General features: G+C 37.0%; 1 protein-coding gene across 1 annotated transcript in view; it reads left to right on the top strand.

Moving 5' to 3' along the window:
- The window catches only part of MMRN1 (multimerin 1), a gene marked incomplete at both ends in the record, with an annotated part of 43139 nt that overhangs the window by 8435 nt on the left and 13611 nt on the right, over window positions 1-21093 (top strand). Inside the window, 4 exons of the mRNA XM_084285745.1 lie at window positions 5451-5570; window positions 8041-8147; window positions 13406-13504; window positions 16269-16442. Coding sequence (XP_084141871.1) covers window positions 5451-5570; window positions 8041-8147; window positions 13406-13504; window positions 16269-16442 — 500 coding nt within the window. The remainder of the gene's footprint in view (window positions 1-5450; window positions 5571-8040; window positions 8148-13405; window positions 13505-16268; window positions 16443-21093) is intronic.

Below are 21093 nucleotides of genomic sequence, written 5' to 3'. Positions count from 1 at the left end.
AAAACTTGGCAGAATAGTTAAAGGAAGCTGAAAATATATGACAGCAACGTACTTTATACAACCTAAATCCAGGGCCTCTGTGTAACACTTTCATACTTGGAAATGTCCTATCTTAAGAAAAACTAGAAAAAGATTGGCTTCTTCCACACAACGTCAGTACGTGTTCTTCCATATGAATGCTTGTATGGTACCATATTAAGAAGAACAATCATACCACCTAAACTGTATTTGTGCATAAGCAAAGAGCATAGGTTCACAGAATCATAGGATCAGTCAGGTTAGAAAGAACCTTAGGAGGTCTCTAGTCCAACCTCCTGCTCACACCTGGGTGAGTTATGAGATCAGACCAGGTTACTCAAAGCCTGATCTAGTCAGATCTTGTGTTCCAAGGCTCACCTGTTCAAGGCTGGTGATTGTACAACCTTTAGGCCCTGCTCCAATGCATGGTTGTCCTTGTGGGGAGCAAGCTTCTTATATTCAGTTTGACCATCTCTTGTTTGAATTTGTGCAGGTTTCCTCTCATTCTCCTGCCACACATTGCTCTAGGACCAACCTCTCAACAAGGTCCCTGTAGATCCTTGGGGTGGAGCTGGGGCAGAGCTGCTGTTGGGTGCCCCTGAAGGCCTTCCTTCCTCCAACTGAACATGCCACAGTTCCTCAGCCTTTCCTTCCAAGGCACTGACTATAGCTGCTCATAGCATCTTTCTACATTCTCCTTGCCTAGGTGTAAAGGAAGACACTAAATGAAAACAGGTGTAGAATTGGGATTTGTATTTCATTAACTGTTCTATGAAATACCCATCAGCTGCATATAATCTGAATGAGGCATGGCCACCAAGCCATGCTCTGGCTTTAACAGTGTCTCCAGCTCTGTGTCCTGCTGTCTTCCTTCAGCAACACAATAATCTCATTTTCATGATTCAATGATGTTCAGCTGTGCTGATTCAATAGCATTTCTATTAAAAGTCAGGTAATCTAATTTACTTATGGATAAAAATAACTCATTTTCAGATATAATATGAAAGGTACAGAATGAAAACTCTACCCTTCACGTCCCAACTACCACTGGTATTCCTTCTGTGTGTCTTTAGGACTATTACACAAGGATTGTCTGAAAGTATGATCTGTGCTTAGAAGCAAAGGGAAGAAATTGTGTACAGCTACACTTGATCTCTAGCCAGCAGTGTGTTGTTGTTCAATTACCCAAGGAACAGCTTATACCAGTGGTGTGCTGTGGAAGGGGTCACTGAAGTCTCATAACTCCCACTCACCCTCTCACCTTCAGGAAATTATCATTTTTTGATGATAGAGTAAGTTGTACTTCCCCTTTTACCAACACCACGCCTGCTGCTGTAGAAATATTTCCACTGACTGCAAAAGTATTAACAACAATCCTTGTATAGACTGGATAACTACCAGCAAGCCAGCGTATCCTCATCACCTAATTTCTCAAAACCAGAGGATTTATTTTCACCTAAAAAGTGAATGAAGAGCACATCCTCAAGGACAAAAAGAGAGAAAGGGACAGAAGTCAGAGCACTCTCATTCTTCAGGATTTGGAAGCGAACATAAATTTATTTCCTCCTTTGGCCACTATTCCTGTCAACAGACTCTCTGCCCTCCCTCAGCAGCCTCGGGAGCCCGCACAGAGGCGTTAACGGCCACAGCTTTCCCGCCGCTGCGGGCAACGGCCGCCACCTGCCGGCGCCTCCCGGCAGCGCCGCCCGCCTCGCCTCGCCTCACGCAGCTCCTCCTGGCGGCAGCGGGCCGCTCGGGCAGGGCTGCCGGGCTGCTGTCGAAGCGGAGCAGAGGCTTTGCTAATTAAAAAATTAAAAATTTGAGAGGGTTTTAAGAGCGCTGGCAATGCGCCAGCGGAGAACTAATGAGTTTAGGGGCTCTTGTTTGCAGTCAGGCATGACTGCCAGTCGCCTGATTCTGCGCCCAGAAATACGTGTAACAGGACATGGCGATACAGTTGCTTCAGACCAGCTGGGGTGTTTTCCTTCATATACCCTCCAGTCCAGCTTTGGAAATCTGCGTAGTAAATTAAGAAACTGTGCACCAAAGGGCAGACCTCCCCAGGCTCCACAGGTTTATGACACAGACAAGGAACTTGCTCTTTGCTGAGAATCGAGTCCCATTAAAGTTGCAAAATGTCCAGTAATTCAGGCTGTATAGCTTCGTAACTGGACACTGAAGTAAATCACCTAGGATGAGTCAGCTAAACACAGGGAAACACTCCAGTAATTTGTCCCATATTTCAGAATATATTTATTTATTTATTTATTTATTTTCCCAGCTGACAGAAGGACATGTACACACATACATACTCATGTAGCCTGGGCATGGGGCTTCTTGCCATGGAGGAAACACAGTGTGGGCAGACCTTCCTTATGACTGCTCTGAAAAATCTTCTATTTCACAGTTATCTCCAACCTATTTTCTGACCAATTGTGGAAAGGAAGGAATGCCTCACAGGAATGTTTTCTCTGTTGAAAAAGAAATAGGAGTGCTATAAGCAAAAGAGAAGAGAACTTATCTAGTAGGGTATTAATACAAGATTCAAATGAGCCTTACAGGACATGCAAGATCCCAAAAGGCAAAGAGAGGCTTATGGGCACCATCTAGGTTCCATTAGCACTGTCAGTTGTAGGTATTTTACTCCAGCCATGTGTGCAGGCTCCACAGGTTGTAAGCTACACAGACCTTGAATTTGCAATGTCCATAAACTCCCCAAGATTCAGGCCAGCTGGAGTTGCAGAGCTTGTATGCTTATTGCTTGCACAAGAAAAAAAAATGTTGCTCTTCATATTATGCCCAACTTCTCAGATAGGGTCAAACACCACTTGATGTATATTTGGTGTAGCAATATTTATATTTGAGCTGGAAATACTGTGGCAAATATCACAAGCAAAGAGGCTATTTCAAAAGTCTGAGGACTCAAAGGTATTCTTTGACACCTTGCTATGAGTGAGTTTTGCTGGTCAGCACATGACAGAAAAGGATGAAATCTGTTGCATTGTCTTTACGCCTGTCAAGACTTGCACTACACTCTTCAGGCTGGATTTCTGTTGTACACCATGAAGATGTTGTTTTGGTTTTAAATACAGTTTTCCTGATTGAAATCAGACCCAATGCAAAACAAACAAGAAACTCCTGCAGCTTTCAATAAAATCTACATGTTAGAAGCTTGTGTTGCTGATCTGAAACATATTATTCCATGGAGTAAAGAAGATTTTCAGGTTTAAGTTCCTGTTATGCAAAAGAGTTGTTTTCCATTCTGCCTTTGCATTAACACAGCTTGTCATAGTTCTTCCGCTATGCTTCATCTTCTATTTTCAAATCTACATTTTTTCAGACAATTTGATTTCAAAATTATATTTACATTCTTAACATCTCTTAATGAGCTTATTTCATTGGTAGCATAAACCTAATTATAAGTCACACCAGGGGCTCTGTGGATATTTCCTCCAATTTAGCCTGATCAAAGATTGCTGGGTCATGTGAGAACAGCTACAACCATTGTACTCACAGAGCTTAAGAATGAGTTAAATATTTTAAACAGAAACAATCTATTCAAGTTGAGTTAAATTTTTGATGGAAATCAGAGACTGAGTTTAGGCTATTTTTAAAAACAAACAGCAATCCTTAACTGTTAAGTTTGGAATGTATTGTACTGATCTTTCCTTGAGGGCATCTCCAAATGGGCATGTTCCAGTAGCTGTTACACTGAAGTTGGCTGCTTTCAATAGTAATGATAATTGTTGGACTTACATTATGAATTTTAAAAAGTAGCTTTTTATTTTTTTTTAACTGACCTCTCTGTATTCCAGGACTTTCATATATTTTACAGCTGCTTTTTACGCCTGTTTTCATTGTTTTATCTTCTCATCGATCACATTTACTTTGATGTGAAATGGAATCCAGTTACTAAAACCTGTACCTCCACATACACTGCATAAAAGACCAACACTGACAACATTGCTGTATTTCCTCTTATTAGTCCAGCTCTGGTGAGCTGTCAGGTCTGCATGTGAGGGTAGAGTGCAGGAGAGGGAGCCAGGAGCTCAGGTCCTAACCATAGCACTGGCAGGTTGAGATGATCCACTTCTGCCCAGATTTTAAAATCTGACTCCTATTTTTGGGTCTTGATTTGTAGACGTGGTAAGACACCTTTCTGCTGTTTACTCTAAGTCCCTCACTTTCTAGACAGATAACTTGCTACAGTAAAAGAGGTGTGGTACTGAACTGAGGTGTATTTATCACTTCAGATGTCTTCTGATCAGACTTTATATGCTATCAGTTAATTGCTGAAAGTTATTCAGAAACTTAGATGTTTATATTTTGTATATTGAGTTTAAATCATAAGCAAATCGTAAGCAAATCACCATCTTTAGTCAGGGGTCCTCCCCCCCCCCGCCCCAAATAGAACACTGCCAGTCTGGACCAGCCTCACTTTATTCATCTATTAAGAATTGTTTACTATGACATTCATGTGTTGATAGATTTCTGATTTGTTTGCTTGTTTGTTTTTTAATTTAAATCTCAGTACTGCAATTCAGAGAAAATTATGTTTTATAATATCAGGTATGAATATGCAGAACCCTTACTACAGCTATGAAATAGAGGAGGCTTCATACCTGTACAGAATTACAGAACATCCTGAGTGAACTAGAAAGTGGATTGTTGTGGTCAACACAGAACCACCCAAAAATCAAACCATATGTCTGAGAGTGTTCTCCACATGCTTCTTGAAGTCTGACGGAGCAATTACTGATATTACCTGAAATTACTTTTAAAAGAAAGTGGCCTTACACTTTTCAGCTCCCATAATTCTGTACTGCCGTTAGCAGTTTGGTTGTTTCATATGTAACTTCCCTCTAGGAAAGGGTGTGGAAAAAAAAGGCACAGGCAAAGGCAGTGCTAAGGCACAATATAGTCATGCGTGTCTTTGACCTCAAAGTGCACTCAAAAACACAGTCTAATTGTACTGACAATATTTCCAGGAAAAGGGAGGAAGAGTTGAAATATCTATCTGCAAAATGGAACCTATAGGTGATTAGGAACCTTGTTAAAGAATCCTTTGACTACTGGAGAGACAGTTTCTATGGTCGGAAATGTAGGTGTATTATAAGATCTGTGATTACTGCAGTCCAGAAAGGCTTTTTTGCCTTGGTGTTCCACAAACATTTACAAAGAAAAAATCTGTTATACCATATAAAAAGATGTAGAGGTGTAAAAATGATTGCTTTCTTTGCTAATGAGTAGCTGAAGCACAAAAAACTAAGTAATTTGCCTAAGATTACACTGTCAGTCTGAGAGAAAACAAATTTTATTTTCATAACTTTCCTATCCCTAAATTATGAGTTTGACTTCCCCTCTAAGTATCATATCATATTGTGTGAAATGTTATTTGTACTTTAATTATATTTACATTTTCTTTCTTACAGAAACTGGTGCGCTTATGTCCATACCAGACTATTACCTACAGTAGTAGTGGACAACCTGGAAACCTTCTCATCAGGCAGAGCGAAGCCTTGCACTTGGCTTATTGGATCCTGTGCTCAGAGGTGTGTAGACAACAGAACAAAGAGTACTTGAGGTTAAGAGTGACACATATGCTTAATGAATACAACCACAACTTCAGAAATTTAAAAACAGAACACAACAACAACAACAAAGAAAAACCCACACATTCACAAAACACACAAAATAAATAAATAAATAAATAAATAAATAAATAAAGCAAACCAAACCAAATGAAACAAACAACAACAACAACAACAACAAAACAACAAGCAAACAAACAAAACCAACCAACCAAGCAAAACCAAACAAACAAAAAAACAAAACACCAACCACAGGAGGGAGCAGAGAGTGTGTTTTGAATTTTCATCATAACGTGTTGCTAGTAAAGCAAGTAAACATAGCAAGTAAACAACATAGCAAGTGAAAAAGCTCATGACTGGGAGTATCCTTGAGCTCTGCCATATGGGCTTGGTACGCCCTCACTCTGGCATCCTCTGATCTGTTCAAAGCCTTCAAGTAAGCCCACTGCCTTCTCCTCTCTTCTGAAGTATTACAAGAGAAGGTACAAGGCTTTAAAGCACGTATGGGAATGAAACTCTTTCCTGTGCAGTTTTCTAGGCTAGTGCATTGTTGGAGCAAAAGGCTTTCTCAGAATGGCATAAATATTTTTGTTACTATCTTTGCTGGGTGCTTATTTGTGGCACAGCTTTGTTGCTCAGGCAGTGAACCTAGAAAAGTAATTGGCCTGAATGCAATGTGTAAATAACAACTGCTAAACATATTCAGATTGTCCTTTGTGATTTGAGTGCCTCATTGGATTCTCACGCATTAGATTTCAATAGTAAATGAAGTTTGATTTTAGTGCCTGAGACTGGAAAATGGCATCCTGAAATAGCACCAGCAAAACAGAGGCTGTAATACATTTCTTCCCTTGAAAAACTTCAGAAGCTTCTTACAAACCAGCTTGTTCTGAGAATTGCCCTCTAGGTGGTAGGACTGAACATGCTTAAAGCTTTGAGGTGAAACCTGGAACAGAAGTGTCCTTAGGATTTGTGAACTCTGAAATATAATGAATTGCATCACAAAACTGTGGGATGAGCCCTGTGGTTGCAATGTTGCCAGCTTTTTTTTCTAATTAAATCTGGAAGATACACAATATCTCTGATTATTATTATTATTTTAAGGAAAATGAGCTAATTGGGCTGTTCCTGTAAATAAGTCTCTGCTATATACGCTTCTTGGTTTTGTCTACATGGAAAGTAATTTTTGTAGTATTTATTTCTGATTAACTTCTTTTAGGGACATTTGTTTTTAAGGTTGCTTTCAGGAATCAGTTATACTAATGCAGAACAATGCAGTTGTACCATAAAATAAGAGCATCCATACGGTGAAAGAATTGAGAAGAAATCCCTTGATTTCAGTTCACCTTAATTTTTATTGAGTTCTTGCAGCTGAAAAGCCTTTTCTCAGAGGCAAAGCTGTTTGGGGACACATGCAAAGCTCCCAAAAGTTGATACAAATTTTAATATACCATACTGCATTCCTTGTGAAAGGCTGACAAGATTAACAACTGTATAAAACAAGATGGCATGTTTTTTTAATTCAATGGGAAGGTATTTTTTGGTCTGCCAGTCTTTAAATATGCCACCTTTTGCATGATTTAGACAGGGATTGTATGTCCAAGAGTTCTGTAGACATTATATTTTTGTATTTTCTGAGATTTAAAGTATTCTTCATGGTAGTGTTTAGCAACTAGCAGAACCATTTGATACACTTTTTACTCAAACTTTTTATTTAAAATAGACAAGTGGAGTTGCTGTAGTTTGTTTCTGTTGCAGCATGCTCATTCTAAACTAACTTCTCTGAACTTCAGAAAGCTAAAAGAAGTGATGGTGTAGCCAGGACATACAGAATGTGATAGAACACAGAAACAAAATTGCTGCTGACTCTGCAGTTACCTACAGTAAAAACAGAGGTGTCACAACTACATAGCTATACCCTCCTTTCAGCAACTTACAGAGTGGAAATTTTCATATTTTATCAGAATAATGCATCTATAAACCTACAAAAAAATAATCAGAATGGAAGGCTTCTGGTATGTACTTAATATTAACTGGCATGGCACAGATTCATCATAAGTGCTTTTTGTTACTGATTTCAAAGTAAACAGGATTCCACAATTTTATTTTTGTCTCACTTTGTCCAGTGTAGTATGTATTAATTATAATAACATAACAGTTATTAAGATTTGACTCCTGAATAAGATATTCAGGGAAGAAATCTGACAGCCCTAAGCAGCCATCAGTTTTCTTTAAAACCTATGCAGATGAAGGGTGCAATTCTAACACTGATTGCTATTGAAACACCAAATCCTAGTTAGGCTTCACTTTCAGTTTCAATGGGTTAATGAAAACATAAGAATACATAAGAAAACATATTGTTGATGTACAGGTATCCTACAACTCCTCCTTGGTCACCTAAAACAGGTTTAAAAAGTTTTTTGTTTTGCAGGTCCCAGACAACAACGCACGTGGCCTACAGAACTAAGCATAAAATAGTAACATCACTGGAGTGGAAGTGCTGTCCTGGGTACAGTGGGCAAAACTGCCAATCCATGGGTAGGTGAGAGTTGTACTAATTTCCAGATCAGCTTAAGCAGAACATCACTTCCTTTCTTCCCGTCTAAAACTCACAAAATCTTCAGCCTGATTCCATTTTGCTGAAATATGGAGTTTGCATTCAGTGCTTCTCTTCTTTCAACCTTTCAATTATTGAGTATTACAGTGCTAGGATATTAAGCCCAGGTCCTGTATTGAATGCTTACTGTAAAATTCATCTGCAGCACTGTGACCCCTTGGCTTTCAGTTTCAGTATCTAAGAATATGTTTCACACGTATGATAAAATAATGTACCAACATTGTTTCTCTCTGAATCGAGCAGGAATTTTGCTCAGTTCAATGGTGACTGAATTTTACTCAGTATTACATGTGATCCATATATAGCTGTGTCCTTTTTCAATAAAATAGAACATTTTACCTCTGCCCTGGTGATCAAACATATGACAATATACTGTAGGTTAACATCTGTGTAATAGCTATTTCTTTGCTGCTGGCCTTAAACAAGCTGCCCTTGAAAAATAAGATCTGGCATCAGCATACATATTTTAAATGAATGAATATTACAAGAAAGGCCATTAGATGTGGTAGGGAATTCAATCAGCAGTGGTAAAGTAGGGGTTGTGATTAAAAATTAATGTACAGGAATGAAGAGAAATCACTGTTATTCACATCCAGGAGGGAAATTTTAATGCTGAAGAGCCAGAACCTCAGCAGGCACAGAACTCTCTTCTGTGTAGCTGAGTATGGAGTCAGATATTAACAGGGGACACAGTCAGTCAGCAAGGCTGTCCAATGAGCATGGATCAGATGTTTTAAAGATTTGCATTTAAAAAACTCAAACATTAGCAAAAATAAATTTCAAAAATGCTTATAAAGGGGTCAGAATACAGTTGATAAAATGGAAATGACATCAAAACAACATGGAAGCACTGACCAGGAAAAAAAAGCTATTAATTCAATTTGTAGTGGTATCTATGTAAAAACAAGAATAAAGGAATGCATTGTCAAGTGTTACAGGACTGGGTTTGAAATTACATCTCCCGGGTACTGTTTTCAAGCCCCTTCTGACTTGCTGAATAACTTGGGGAAGCTACTTATAATCTGCATACCCAAGTTTACCCATCTAGAAAATTGAGATGACATTTATCTCACAGGGGCACTGGGATATTTAATTAATTAATGCTTGTAGAAGTGTTTAAAGAGACTGGGATGAAAGGTGTTATGTCAGAAATGCTCCTCTTCCCTGCTACTGGAATCCTCCCTCCCATGAGAGGCAGACCACCAGCACAAGCCCTGCCTGTATTATTCAATTCCCATGAAGGGACATCAGCTAATGAACTTGAACAACTGGGAGTCCAAGAGCCCTGTCTTCAGGCACTCTATCTCTACAATGGTAGGGAGAGAGATGTTGTAAGCTCTGACAGTGGCTCTCCAGAGTCCCTGAGGCCTCCACGTGGCCTGTCTGCGCTTGATCTGCTTAACAACAGAACCATTTATTGAAGGATTTCTGTGCTAAGGGAATCAGGGTATTCTAATGATTTGTTTTGGATCTTGGGAAGGCACCATTAGTGTGATGTGGATTGGTTGTAGCAAACGCTAATTCAAAACTCCTGCTTTAGTTTCCCTCTCAAACCAAGTTAACCCATACATAATGATTTCAGTACAACATTCTAGGCAGCAGAAAAACTTGTTTCCATCTGACAGCAATTTCTAGACATTTGTAAACTGTACTTGGTATCCTCATTATAACTGGCTACAGATACTTCTGTGGGTAACAGTACTGAGTGACACAGAAGAGCCTCTGGAAAGAAAGTGGTGTTCATATCACTATTTCCAGCTCTACTTCCCATGTGGCTACACATTCCTAAATTGGGTAATACATGTATCCTGGCGTAGCATGGACAGCGCAACTTTACAAGAAAGGTTGTTGTTGTTGTTGTCATTTAATAAAGAAAAACTATAGACATGAATTCTTTATTATAAATCTCACGGAACAGCAGAATACGGACAATTCAACAAACAAAATGACAGTATTTTAATTCAGAAATATCAAATGTTTGACTGTGAGCAAAACTGCTGAAATTAAAGAGCTTGTCAGTTCTGAGTTACACAGTTTGTGACATATTATTATTGCTAAGCACAGCTTTATTTTAACTATTTATCCTTAAGTTAGAGAAAACAATTTGTCTGTGGTAATGTTTTGGGGTGGGAGGGAAATCTCATTTCATTTTTGGACATAAGGTTAGTGGATACTACATGATGTGTCACAAATAACTTCAAGAACTGGAAAATACATCTTCAAATATAGGTCATGCTGCATTCAGCTTTGCTTTGGAGTGAGGTAACTTAATGTGTGGTAATTTGTTTCCATCTATCCTGGCTGTGGTTTAGAGCAAAGGGCTTGTTATTGAAATTGCTGACAATACAGTAGCCATTGTTAGCACTGAATTCTCTTGCCTGGTAGCGATGTCATTTCTCCAGCAGATGGCTGTAAAATGTTCTGCACAGGAGCAAGTGCCGTCCTCAGCGTGGGGTGAGATTCAGACACAAAAGGTAGCAATTCACCTTTAAACACAGGAGTGCTCTGAGAGGGAGTGGGAGGAAACTACCTAATTCCCCACACGGATTTCTCTTGAAACACTTCTGCTCCATCAAAAGTATATTGAGAGAAAAAGATACAATTTTCATATTTTTAATATTCCCTGAAATCATTTTGCACATAATTTTGTCCCATGTATTTAAAAATTATACATCTAGGCCAATATATTCAACAACAGGAACCTAGTGTTGGATTCCTATGTGCGTAACGTATTTGGAAGTGCTAGGAACCTTCAAGTTCCTTGAGCTTCTTATTGTAAATGTCATCTGTAGGGTGGACTGGAAGTCTAATTTTGAATTTATATTTTCTATTTTAGCTTAAAATGAGCATAGCATATCCCATTTCAAGTTATTTGATGGCTATTTTGAACCTACAGAATGTGTGTGTTGGTATTTCAGTTTGGTGCTCCTGTCCCATCTGCTGCTGTTTGGGATCTAGGATGGGGATATCAGCTGTGGGACCAATCAGCACCTAAGACCTAATTACTTTGTGATCCTTTGTGATTCCAAAGTGGTTCCTTTGGAAAAGGGCTGAGCTAGCCTAGAGGAATAATAAAGGAGAAGTTATATTGCCACTGACTGTTCTGAATTTGTTTCACCAATAAAATTCCTGAATTTCTAGGGCTGTATGAGAAGTGCCTTTCCTATACAGTGATGAAATTCCATAAATGTACAATCCAGGGAATTCTCTTTTTCTCTCTCTCTATTTTATTTATTTATTTATATATATATTTTTTTATTTGGTAGCTGGATTGGTTTTCTGTGTGTGTATGTGTGTGAATTGCTGGCTACAGTACTTGCTGCTGTTAGAAGCAGTACAATGCATTAGTGGTTTGCTCCATTACTGGTTTACTCCAACAGGGTGATATCTATGTCCTGGGTTTTACAGGGATTAAGCTATCTGAGCAGTTCAAAGCATTAGTAAAACAATCATGCAGCAATACATACATGTCCTTGAAACTCTAAAAGCAAATAAAACTGACTATAAGCATTTAGGTGTTCTTCAATGTAAGGCACTTAATTTAATAGGGAGAATGAAAGATAAGATGGATAGTATAAAAAATCTGATATCTGTAACAGTGGTGCTGAATACGTTTAGAGCAACAGAAGGATCAGTGAAATGAAAGAATAAAAGGACATCGATCAGTTGGTCTTTATCATGGGCAAGTAACTGACTCCTTTGTCATAGATTATATCATCACATCAGCAACTGGTAAATGCTGTGTAATGAATTGGGGTGAATGCAAGTATTTAACTCCTGTCAATAATCATGCCACGGAAAAATAACAGAAGCTACTGAAATGGTTACTAAGGATTTTGTATTTTTTATCAGACCATTTCAGCAAATTCTATGAAAATTTCAGTCCATTTAATAATTTCCTTTGATGTTTTCCCATTCTAATTGTTACTTCCCCCATTAATTTACAAACTCAAACACTTTATGCTTAAATGAAATCTATTGATCCTCATATACATTGCAAAAAGACTGGTGAAAAATAGAGAATTTCTTGATTCAGCATTTTGTTCTGTTTCCCTGGAAACTCACATTATGGTCGTACTCTGTTTTAATATTTGAACTGGAGAATAATGTTGCCATATCCAAGTTCTTCTTTTACTGTACTAAAAGGCTGGAAATCACATCAGCTGAAGTGTCATTCCTCAGATGTGCTCAAGATGGAACAACAGCCAATACAAAATGCTTCATGAACTTAACAAACATGTAAAAATTGGTCTGAATTTACACTAACAAGTTTACAACCTGCTTTGTACATATTTCATTTTTCCCCCACTACCATGAAATGAAAGTGAATTGAAAGAGAATTAAGTCCTGAAGGTGGAAATCTCATTTCATTTCCCAGAACCATCAGCTGTTTCCTATGTTTTGTGGGTGACAGTATCCCCAACAGTAGTACTGAAATAGTAATGTTAGTCCAGCTTTTTACAAAGTGCTTTTGTATCTTGGGATTGAGAGGTAAAACAAGCACAGAAAAACCTCATCTACCATGACCAGAGGAAGTATTTACAAACTTACCACCTTCCTAAGTTTAATTATTAATGTAGGTACCAGTTGAAAATCTCAGATAATAGTTGTTGGAATCCGGAATCTGATTACTCTTTATAATTTTTTTTCATTTTTTTTTTAGGTGCTGCAAGCATCACATTAATGAGAAGCTTATTATAATTTGAAGATTTATGTAATCTGTGAAAAATAAAAAATAATTTAAAAATAATTTCAACAAACTTTACTTTTATCCCTTTCACCTAGGAAAAAAATAATCTTATAGCTGCAAGTAAATAATTTTATAGCTAGCAATCTTTGTATTGTATTTGTATTGCTGTTTTATATTGATCTAAAATGTTCATCTAGAATTTTTAGCCCTGTATATTTCCATGTTCTGTTCATTCTAGGACAAGTTCTGACCTTATAGTATTAACACCAACCCTCACCAATGTCAGGAAGACATTTATAAAGCTGTTCACTATGTTAATAAATATGTGGTTCTGCACTCTGTTACATATGTACTAAGCAGAAGAGTAAACTGCACTGTTTTTTTGTTTTGTATTGTTTTGTTTTGTTTTTGAAAGCAATTGATTCAGAATCCTCATTTAGGCACATTCAGTATTTCACTTGCATCCTTTCCTTTTTGTCTGTCTTTTAGCTCAAGAACAACAACCTTTTCTACACAGCAATCAGGCTGAAAGCAGCAGAACTCTCAGTGAGAGGACACCAGGAGTTTCACAGGACCCCAGTGGTCCAGGTCAGTTCTTATAGCTAATTTCACCGTGGGGCAGTGTGAGAAGCTGAAAAGTCTTTGACTTAGTGTAAGCACTGCAACAACTAAAACATCAATGTGTTATCAACATTCTTCTCATCCTAAGTCCAAAACACAGCACCATAACACCTCCTAGGAAGAAAATTAACTCTATCCCAGCTGAAATCAGGACAGAACTATAGCTTTGTCCATGACAAAGCTAAAACCAGAAAAAAAAAAAAAAAAGAAAAAAAAAAAAGAATAAAAAATATTTAAACCACTGCATTACTGAGTTAGATGAATTAACAGAAGAACAAACAAACAAAAAATCTAGTAGTGTAGACTACCTTTGCACTTTGAAAGAAAATGTAGTGATGTTAATTATATTACCTGAATACACAATTCTGTTATGTATTTGCTTATAAAAATTGTTGCTCAAAAAAATTGTTGTTATTCAAAATCAGTACAGTGACTCTTTGAACTTTGGTAATGGCAGTTTAGATGTTTTTTAAACTACTCCATCTATGATGATCAAATAACTAAGCAACACAGGGACGATATACCACTCCAAACCACAAATGTTTGAGACCACGTCTTATTGCACTACTCATTTGCTCACTATGTCCATATTTTGTCCACCTTTGTTCATTTTAAGCCATAAGGTTTTGGAACATATTGATCAGTGTTTTCCTCTGTGGGTGTGTATAGAGAGGGCCCATATGAAAAAGTGAGCCTGATCAATAGCGTTAAATAGAGCCACTTCTCTTAGTAGCAATTCTGGCCTGAAAAATAACTCTAAAACTGAAATCTCAGCACTCCATGTTAATTGATAGGATCAGTTTAGAGTATAAAGAGATACCTGTTCTAGTTGCCAACTCTGCAAACACAACCTGGGGTCAGGAGTATTTGACTACCCTGGTCTGCCACTCCGTAAGCTGCTGTCAGAACTCAACAAGCCAGCTTCTATTTCCATCTGTCATAGCATTTATAAACCACAGTTTCAAGTTAATTTTTGAAGCTTCTCTACTCCCTTTAGTAAGACTGACAGAAATGTAACTGAAGAAAGTGTTGCACTCCGCAAATTAATTATCATTCAGTTATTAGATCTGATGACTATACATGAGCCAGTACTGAAAACAACTCAGTTTATTATGGTGGTAATTCAAATAAGAGAGATACTCCTTCAAAGAGCAGAAATATCCAGACTTGTCTTTTTGTCTTTGTCAGAGAGTAGTATTATGCCATGGAGCATTCAAAAAGAACCACCAACGGCTTGTCTCCACAATGATGCTGAGGAAAGCTGAGGAGAATTGCCAGACTCTAAACTACTTAGTTGAGATATAATCACAGTTTTCTGTCTAAGTGGACACCAAGTGGGAAAGTAAACAGCTGGAGATGCTAACACTCTAACTTAAAACAGGTTACTCATCAAGCTATACCTATTAAGAGTTTTACAGTCAAAGTGTCTCTACAGGAAAGCATTCTTGTGGGTTTTGGCACAATTCATCTGTACCGACTTGATGCATTTGGTGAATTCTCTGTATTTTCCCACATGCTATTGAGTTAGATATGATACATTTTTTTTTAAACATATTAGAATATTTAAGAATCAAATTCTAGTCAGAACATTCAGGTTTCAAACTTGCTTTTTCTTGTCTTCAGGACCCTGTGCCTACAGCCTGTATTTTACACTAAGCCTGTGCCTACATGATTTCTGATTATAAGTGTACTGCCATGAGAAAAGACACTAATCCCATAATGAAAAGTGACTAAAGATCAATAGCAATACTGTAAATTTGCACTAATAAATATTTATCTGTATTGCTTAAGAATCTTATGCATAGCAATTTGTTAAGTCATGGTATAGTTTGGATAATGTGGTGTAGTATATTATGCGTATAACGTATGTGTATAGGCCATTTGAACTCAATTGTTGAAGAGATTTTAAAGCTTTGCTTACAGGAATTTAATCATTTAATTTTCTCAACATTTCTGAAAATTTCAGACTTAGTCTCATTCCTGTCAGCTGTGAAACACTGGTGGATAGCTGATGTTTCATGAAGTTTCAGTTCGCAAGATCAAGGCCTTCTTTACCACTATCTTAAAAGCATCCAGATAGGCCTTTTTGCACCTGAAGAGACTACAAATGCCAGGAAAAATTTGGGCAGGTTTTGAAAAAAATTGACTGAACAGGTTGGATATCTTTTCTTAGTGACAGACTAATTATTCTGAAGTCATTTATCTATTAGCTGTTTTTCTGATAGTTTTTCCCCTTGCTGCTCTGTTGAACAAGTCTTTATTTTGATCCCAACACTGAAAATATGATGTGTTTCTTCAGAAACAAGCCTTGGAAATTCATGAAGTTATGCTATAAATGGAAAGTAAAAATCAATGCTTTTGTGATTGTGTTAAAGGAGGTAGGGTAAATGAGAGTTAACTGAATACCCTTAGGGTGCTAGGTGGAGAATGACATTATGCTGATTAAAATATGCTAACCATTCAAAGTACTCTTCTGGAATTATAAATGCTTTATAATGGATACAGATGCTTCAGTAATTATTTACTGCTGTGCTGCTGAATGTCACTAATACATGATACATGACAAAAATCAAGATGATTCACTCCAGGCTAATAATTCAGAAACTTTTCACTGCACTCTCAGCTAATGTCTCTCAAGTCAATTACATTTTATTTTTACCTTCACAATTTTGTAATGCTACTTTTTTTTTTTTTCTTTTTTTTCTTCTGCTCATTTTGTTTTGTGAACAAGCACTCACGCAAAAAATGAACGAGAAGATTAGCAGCCAGGAGATGAAACTGACTTTTCTACAGAAGAAGGTTGACAACATTACTGCTGCCATGAATGATGCAAGCAAGACTCTTTCTTCTCTGGAAGGCAAAATCAATGAAGATAAGGGCAGAGACCTCCAGTCTTTTCTAAAAGGTAAGAAAAATAAATTAATGTAATCACTCACCCAGTTAAAGGTGCCAGGAGAAAAAAAAAAAAAAAAAAAAAAGGGAAAAAACAATTATCGGCTGTCTTATTCTATTGTTCAACATTTGGAAGGAGAACTCTTGTTTCATAACAGAAAGATTTTTTTTTTTTTTTCATTTAAGCATTTCTTATGGTATCTTTTATAGTAACAAAAGGGACTTACATTCTTATGTACTATATCATCTATATGGTAACTTAAGCTACTATCAACGCATTTTCTCTTACTTAGAGCTTCTGCAAACTTTCTTATCTCTGCTTTTAATTTACCTGACAGCTGCTAAAGGAGGTAGCATTTGCTTTTATACTAAGTTCAAGCAATATTCTTTAACACATAATTCACATATGCAGAGGAAACATATAAGGATTTCTGTAGTTGCATTTATAACATGTCAAACATCCCACTGAATAATTCGCCTCTGTGATAACATTAGGCTAACTTTGATAAAGATCTGTGCTCATGAGCTAAAAATCAAGTAAGAAATTATCCTTCTTATTCTATTGGATGAATGAGAAAGACATAGACAGGGATCAGAAGGTTGGGCAGATTTTTATCAGCAAAATTATGCATCCATTCTTTGTAAATCCCACAGCAAGATCTGTTCGATACTTATCTAGAAACAGTGCTTAAGAAACAGACTGGGACAGAAGCTTTCATTTCCTTGATATGCAATACTTTCCTATTTTTTTCAGGATTTTTCCCAAACTGATTGTATAATATGTTACAGAATCCAGAGAACTTTCTATTGATTAAAAATAACATGGGGGAATTGAAACTTTTTCATAGAGATAAAACTAAATGAAGCAATAAGTGCTTTCGTATTTCCCTTACAATTATCTGGTGTTGTCCCATTTCATGTATTTTCAGTTCTCTTTTGTTTCCCAAGTTGCTCATGCCAAATGCTAGATGGCTCTCTTGTACCCTGGATCACATTTATCCCATCTCTCACTTTGTGACCTGCTTTCACCTCTCCACATATTGCTAGATGGCATTCTTGACCCTTGGGCATACATTTAATTTGTCTTTGAATATTTCCCATTTCCCTTTTGCTTTCTCTTCATTCTTTTTTATATTCCACTCATTCTAGCTGTCATTTTGATGCTATTCCAAGAGGTCATTTGCTGTGCTCCTGCTTCTCCATTCCCTATCTATATTTAGGGGCCCAAGTCCTAATTAAAATGCACAGTTAAAAAAACAAAACAAACAAACAAACAAACAAACAAACAAAACCCAACACATTATTTCCTACTTGTCTGTAAATGTGGTTTAAGTCTTTATTGTTTTTATCTACCATGTTCTATTTTATACCTGCTTCAATGAAATCCCTTCTTGCTGGCCTTTTTTTGATTTATGTCCTTGATCTACCTCTTAATCAGGTAGCTGTAATGAAAATGCTGCCATCAGCTACTTTCCTTAACTCTCATTATGGGCACTCCAATACAGGTTATTCTTGGCTTGTACATAGGTAAACAGCAGGAATGAATGGAACAGGGGAGAGAGGACAAGCTTCGTGTTTCTGTTGGCTCATGTAATAACATTAAAGGGCAACTGCAGTTTCTGCCCGGGGAGTATCACTCTGTCATATCCCAAGTGGGCAAAGAATATTCTAAAGAAACTGAAACTGTCAAGAGTTCCATGCTGTCCTCTAGCTCAGTACAGACGCAGAGCATACATCAGAGTTGCTAAAAATTACTGTTAGAAGCTCACCTGAAGCAAAACACTTCACAAGCTTCCCCACTACCACTGCCTGCTGAAGCAATATGCTTTCAAAGAATAGCTAAGACTGTATTTCCTTCATGTTATTCAGGTTTCTTCCTTCTTCCTCCTGCCTTTGCATTTTCTTTGCATGATGCCCACCTCCTTTCTCACATACATTATTCACCTTTTTTCATATCAGAAATTCTAATGGCTACCCAGATTTGTATCAAGGTTTGTTTGGAGTGAAGTCTTTTTCTTTGAACAAACAATTCAATACAGTTTACAAAGTCTTTATTTCTTGTTTTTATCTGTAAATAGACTTTGGTCCCACAAATCTGTCATCTGTTGATACAAGGTGACACTGTAGTAACTGATATGCTCCTCTAATTTGATTATTGAAGTCTTCTATGCATTTAAAAAGACTGCTTTCAATACTCAGGAGACTCATCCTACTTTTTTACTTGTCTTGAGAAAATGATTTGGCGTTCTCCCTTTCATTTAATAAACTCTGCTTATTTTTTGCTATTCTTTCTTCCTTCTTTCATCCACATCAAGCCCTTTTATATACTCCTTTCCTCTTCATTATTAAAATGCACACTCCTTTAAAAATGAACTCAGCAATGGAGAGTTAATCACTTCCAAGTCAGAAATGTCATTTACAGCTGGATGTATAACCTCAGCTCAGTCTCCTGTGTACATACATTTATTTTGCACACTATTCTTCAAATAGTAATTGAAACTGCAGAGGGAGTATATGTTGACACAGAGTAATTACGCACTGTGGATTTCAGCCAGGGAGTTAAAATTAAAATTCATAATCTCATAAAAAGTTCAAGAGATCCTTAGTGATCACAGGTAGTTTGGAACTTTCCATTTCAAAATGAGCAACAGAAAGATCGAGTTGCATCCATGAATGTACTCACATGTATTCTTAGCTCAAGCTTAAGATTGTCACCAACAGCAGGAATTTGGTTCAGGTTTTCCTGTGAAGTATGCTCCCACAGCCTCAGGGAGCAATAAAAACAGTACTTGCTTACCAAGTACCTAGTTATCCTAGCCAGGAAACAATGGAGAGAAACCCCAAGTTGTTTGTTTTGTCAGGTTTCATCATCTTGGTAATAACAAGAACACCTGAAAAACAGAGCTGAGATCCACAAAACACCCATGATCCAGCTAAATAGAGTAGGAATGGGAGAGGAGAGGCTGGCAGTTTCTTGACTGTCACAGAAACAAAAGGCCAGTGTAGATCCCATAGAATAATTCTTGCAGCAGGATGGATTTTCATCCAAATATGTTGCTGACATGAAGAAATGGAATGAATTCCTCATAGAAGGCATAGAGTAACTTTGTTTTTTTCCACAGCCATTAAACTTCTCTTCACTCCTTGTGACTCTTAAAACTACAAAATATTTTCTAGCACCTTCAAGTATCCTGACCAAATCATCAGTGATAATGGTTTCCTTTACACGTAAATTATTTTATTCTTCATTCATATCTTGGATCCTCCCCTCAGCTGCCAGTATATCCTCATTTTCGAATATCTTGCTGTTTTTCTTTTAGTGAAGTTCATTGACAAAACTCTGCATATGTGAGTGCACATTCATGTGTATATATTTGTCTAGTCATTTACTTGCTGTTTGGGTAGTCAAAAGTGAAAAAATAGAGGCAATCTCAATATTATCACTTTGTTGTTTTCCATATTGTATGTAAAAAAAAAATGCTGTAACATCTGTGACCACAGTTGACAGTAACTGAATGTATTGCCTGGGAAACTTCATTTCATATTTCTGAAGTGGCTTTTTTCTATGCTATCAAATTTACTGCACCTGTCTATTATATCCTACCTTGAAAAAAACACTTGAACAAGTGACAGATTTCTCCCCTAAGCATCAGAGATGTTTACTGTCCATTTTATCAGACATAATGAAGACTGAAACTCATTTATAGTTCATAGAAAGCAGCCATTATCAGTTACATTAGCCTGTTTACAGCTGGAAGGACACACATAATTCAAATGGATTTCCTGAATAGAAAAAGTACTATGTTTCTAGCTTTCAGAACAAAACCATTTTTATTGGGACTTTCTTTTGCACCCTTGGGGCCCAGAGCTGTATTGGCATTTATTGTCCTTATGTTTTATGGGTCTGATTTCCTGCCACTTATATTGCTCTTGCTGAGAATGTATTTTCAAATAAGGTTTCAGAGTTTGCCTTGCTGTTTTAGAGATGAAGGCTCCAGCCCTCAGACTGGATATAGCATTCCAGGCTATAGAAGTAATTTAGAGGAAAACAGAGAAAGGCAAAGGAAGAGTTTCTATCTTTACCAATAATTTTTAATCTGAAAACTGATAGTCATCAAAGTATTATAGAGCTTGAAGAGTATAATCATTATACGGCAAGCTGGCTACAGGGTCATTGGTGTTTGTGCAAAGAATGTTTCAGTGCTTTAACTGGACACAGGGGCTACCTTTGGAGAAAAAAAGAAAAAAGAAAAAAAAAAAAAAAAAAAGAAAGAAAAAGTCCTTCTAATCTCATAATGGAGCAGAATTATTGCTCTAATTAATTCAATATTTTTATGCAGCAGTCTTGATGGACAGTATTTTATGACTGCTTTTACCCACTTAAGGCTATACAGGAGTCATATTTTGATATTCTACACAGGAGCAGAATTCCCACATAATTACCTTTAACCATTGCTTTTCAGGATCAGAATTCCTAGGAGCTATTAAAGAAGTTAGTATTCAAGACTAACTTAAAATGTGTACCTTAAAAGTCTGTCTTTTGCAACATTTTTATCATACCTTAATTTTAGATATGTAATAAGGCTATTACTTTTATTTTCTTCTTTCTCACTATAGTGTGTCATATGATCACTTATCATACATGATAGAATAGGAAGGTAATA

The sequence above is a fragment of the Netta rufina genome (assembly GCF_964035555.1).
Source record: "Netta rufina genome assembly, chromosome: 4".
NCBI classification, from domain to species: Eukaryota; Metazoa; Chordata; class Aves; order Anseriformes; family Anatidae; genus Netta; species Netta rufina.
The sequence above is the reverse complement of the archived record's forward strand: the minus strand, read 5'-3'. Positions and strand labels throughout refer to the sequence as shown.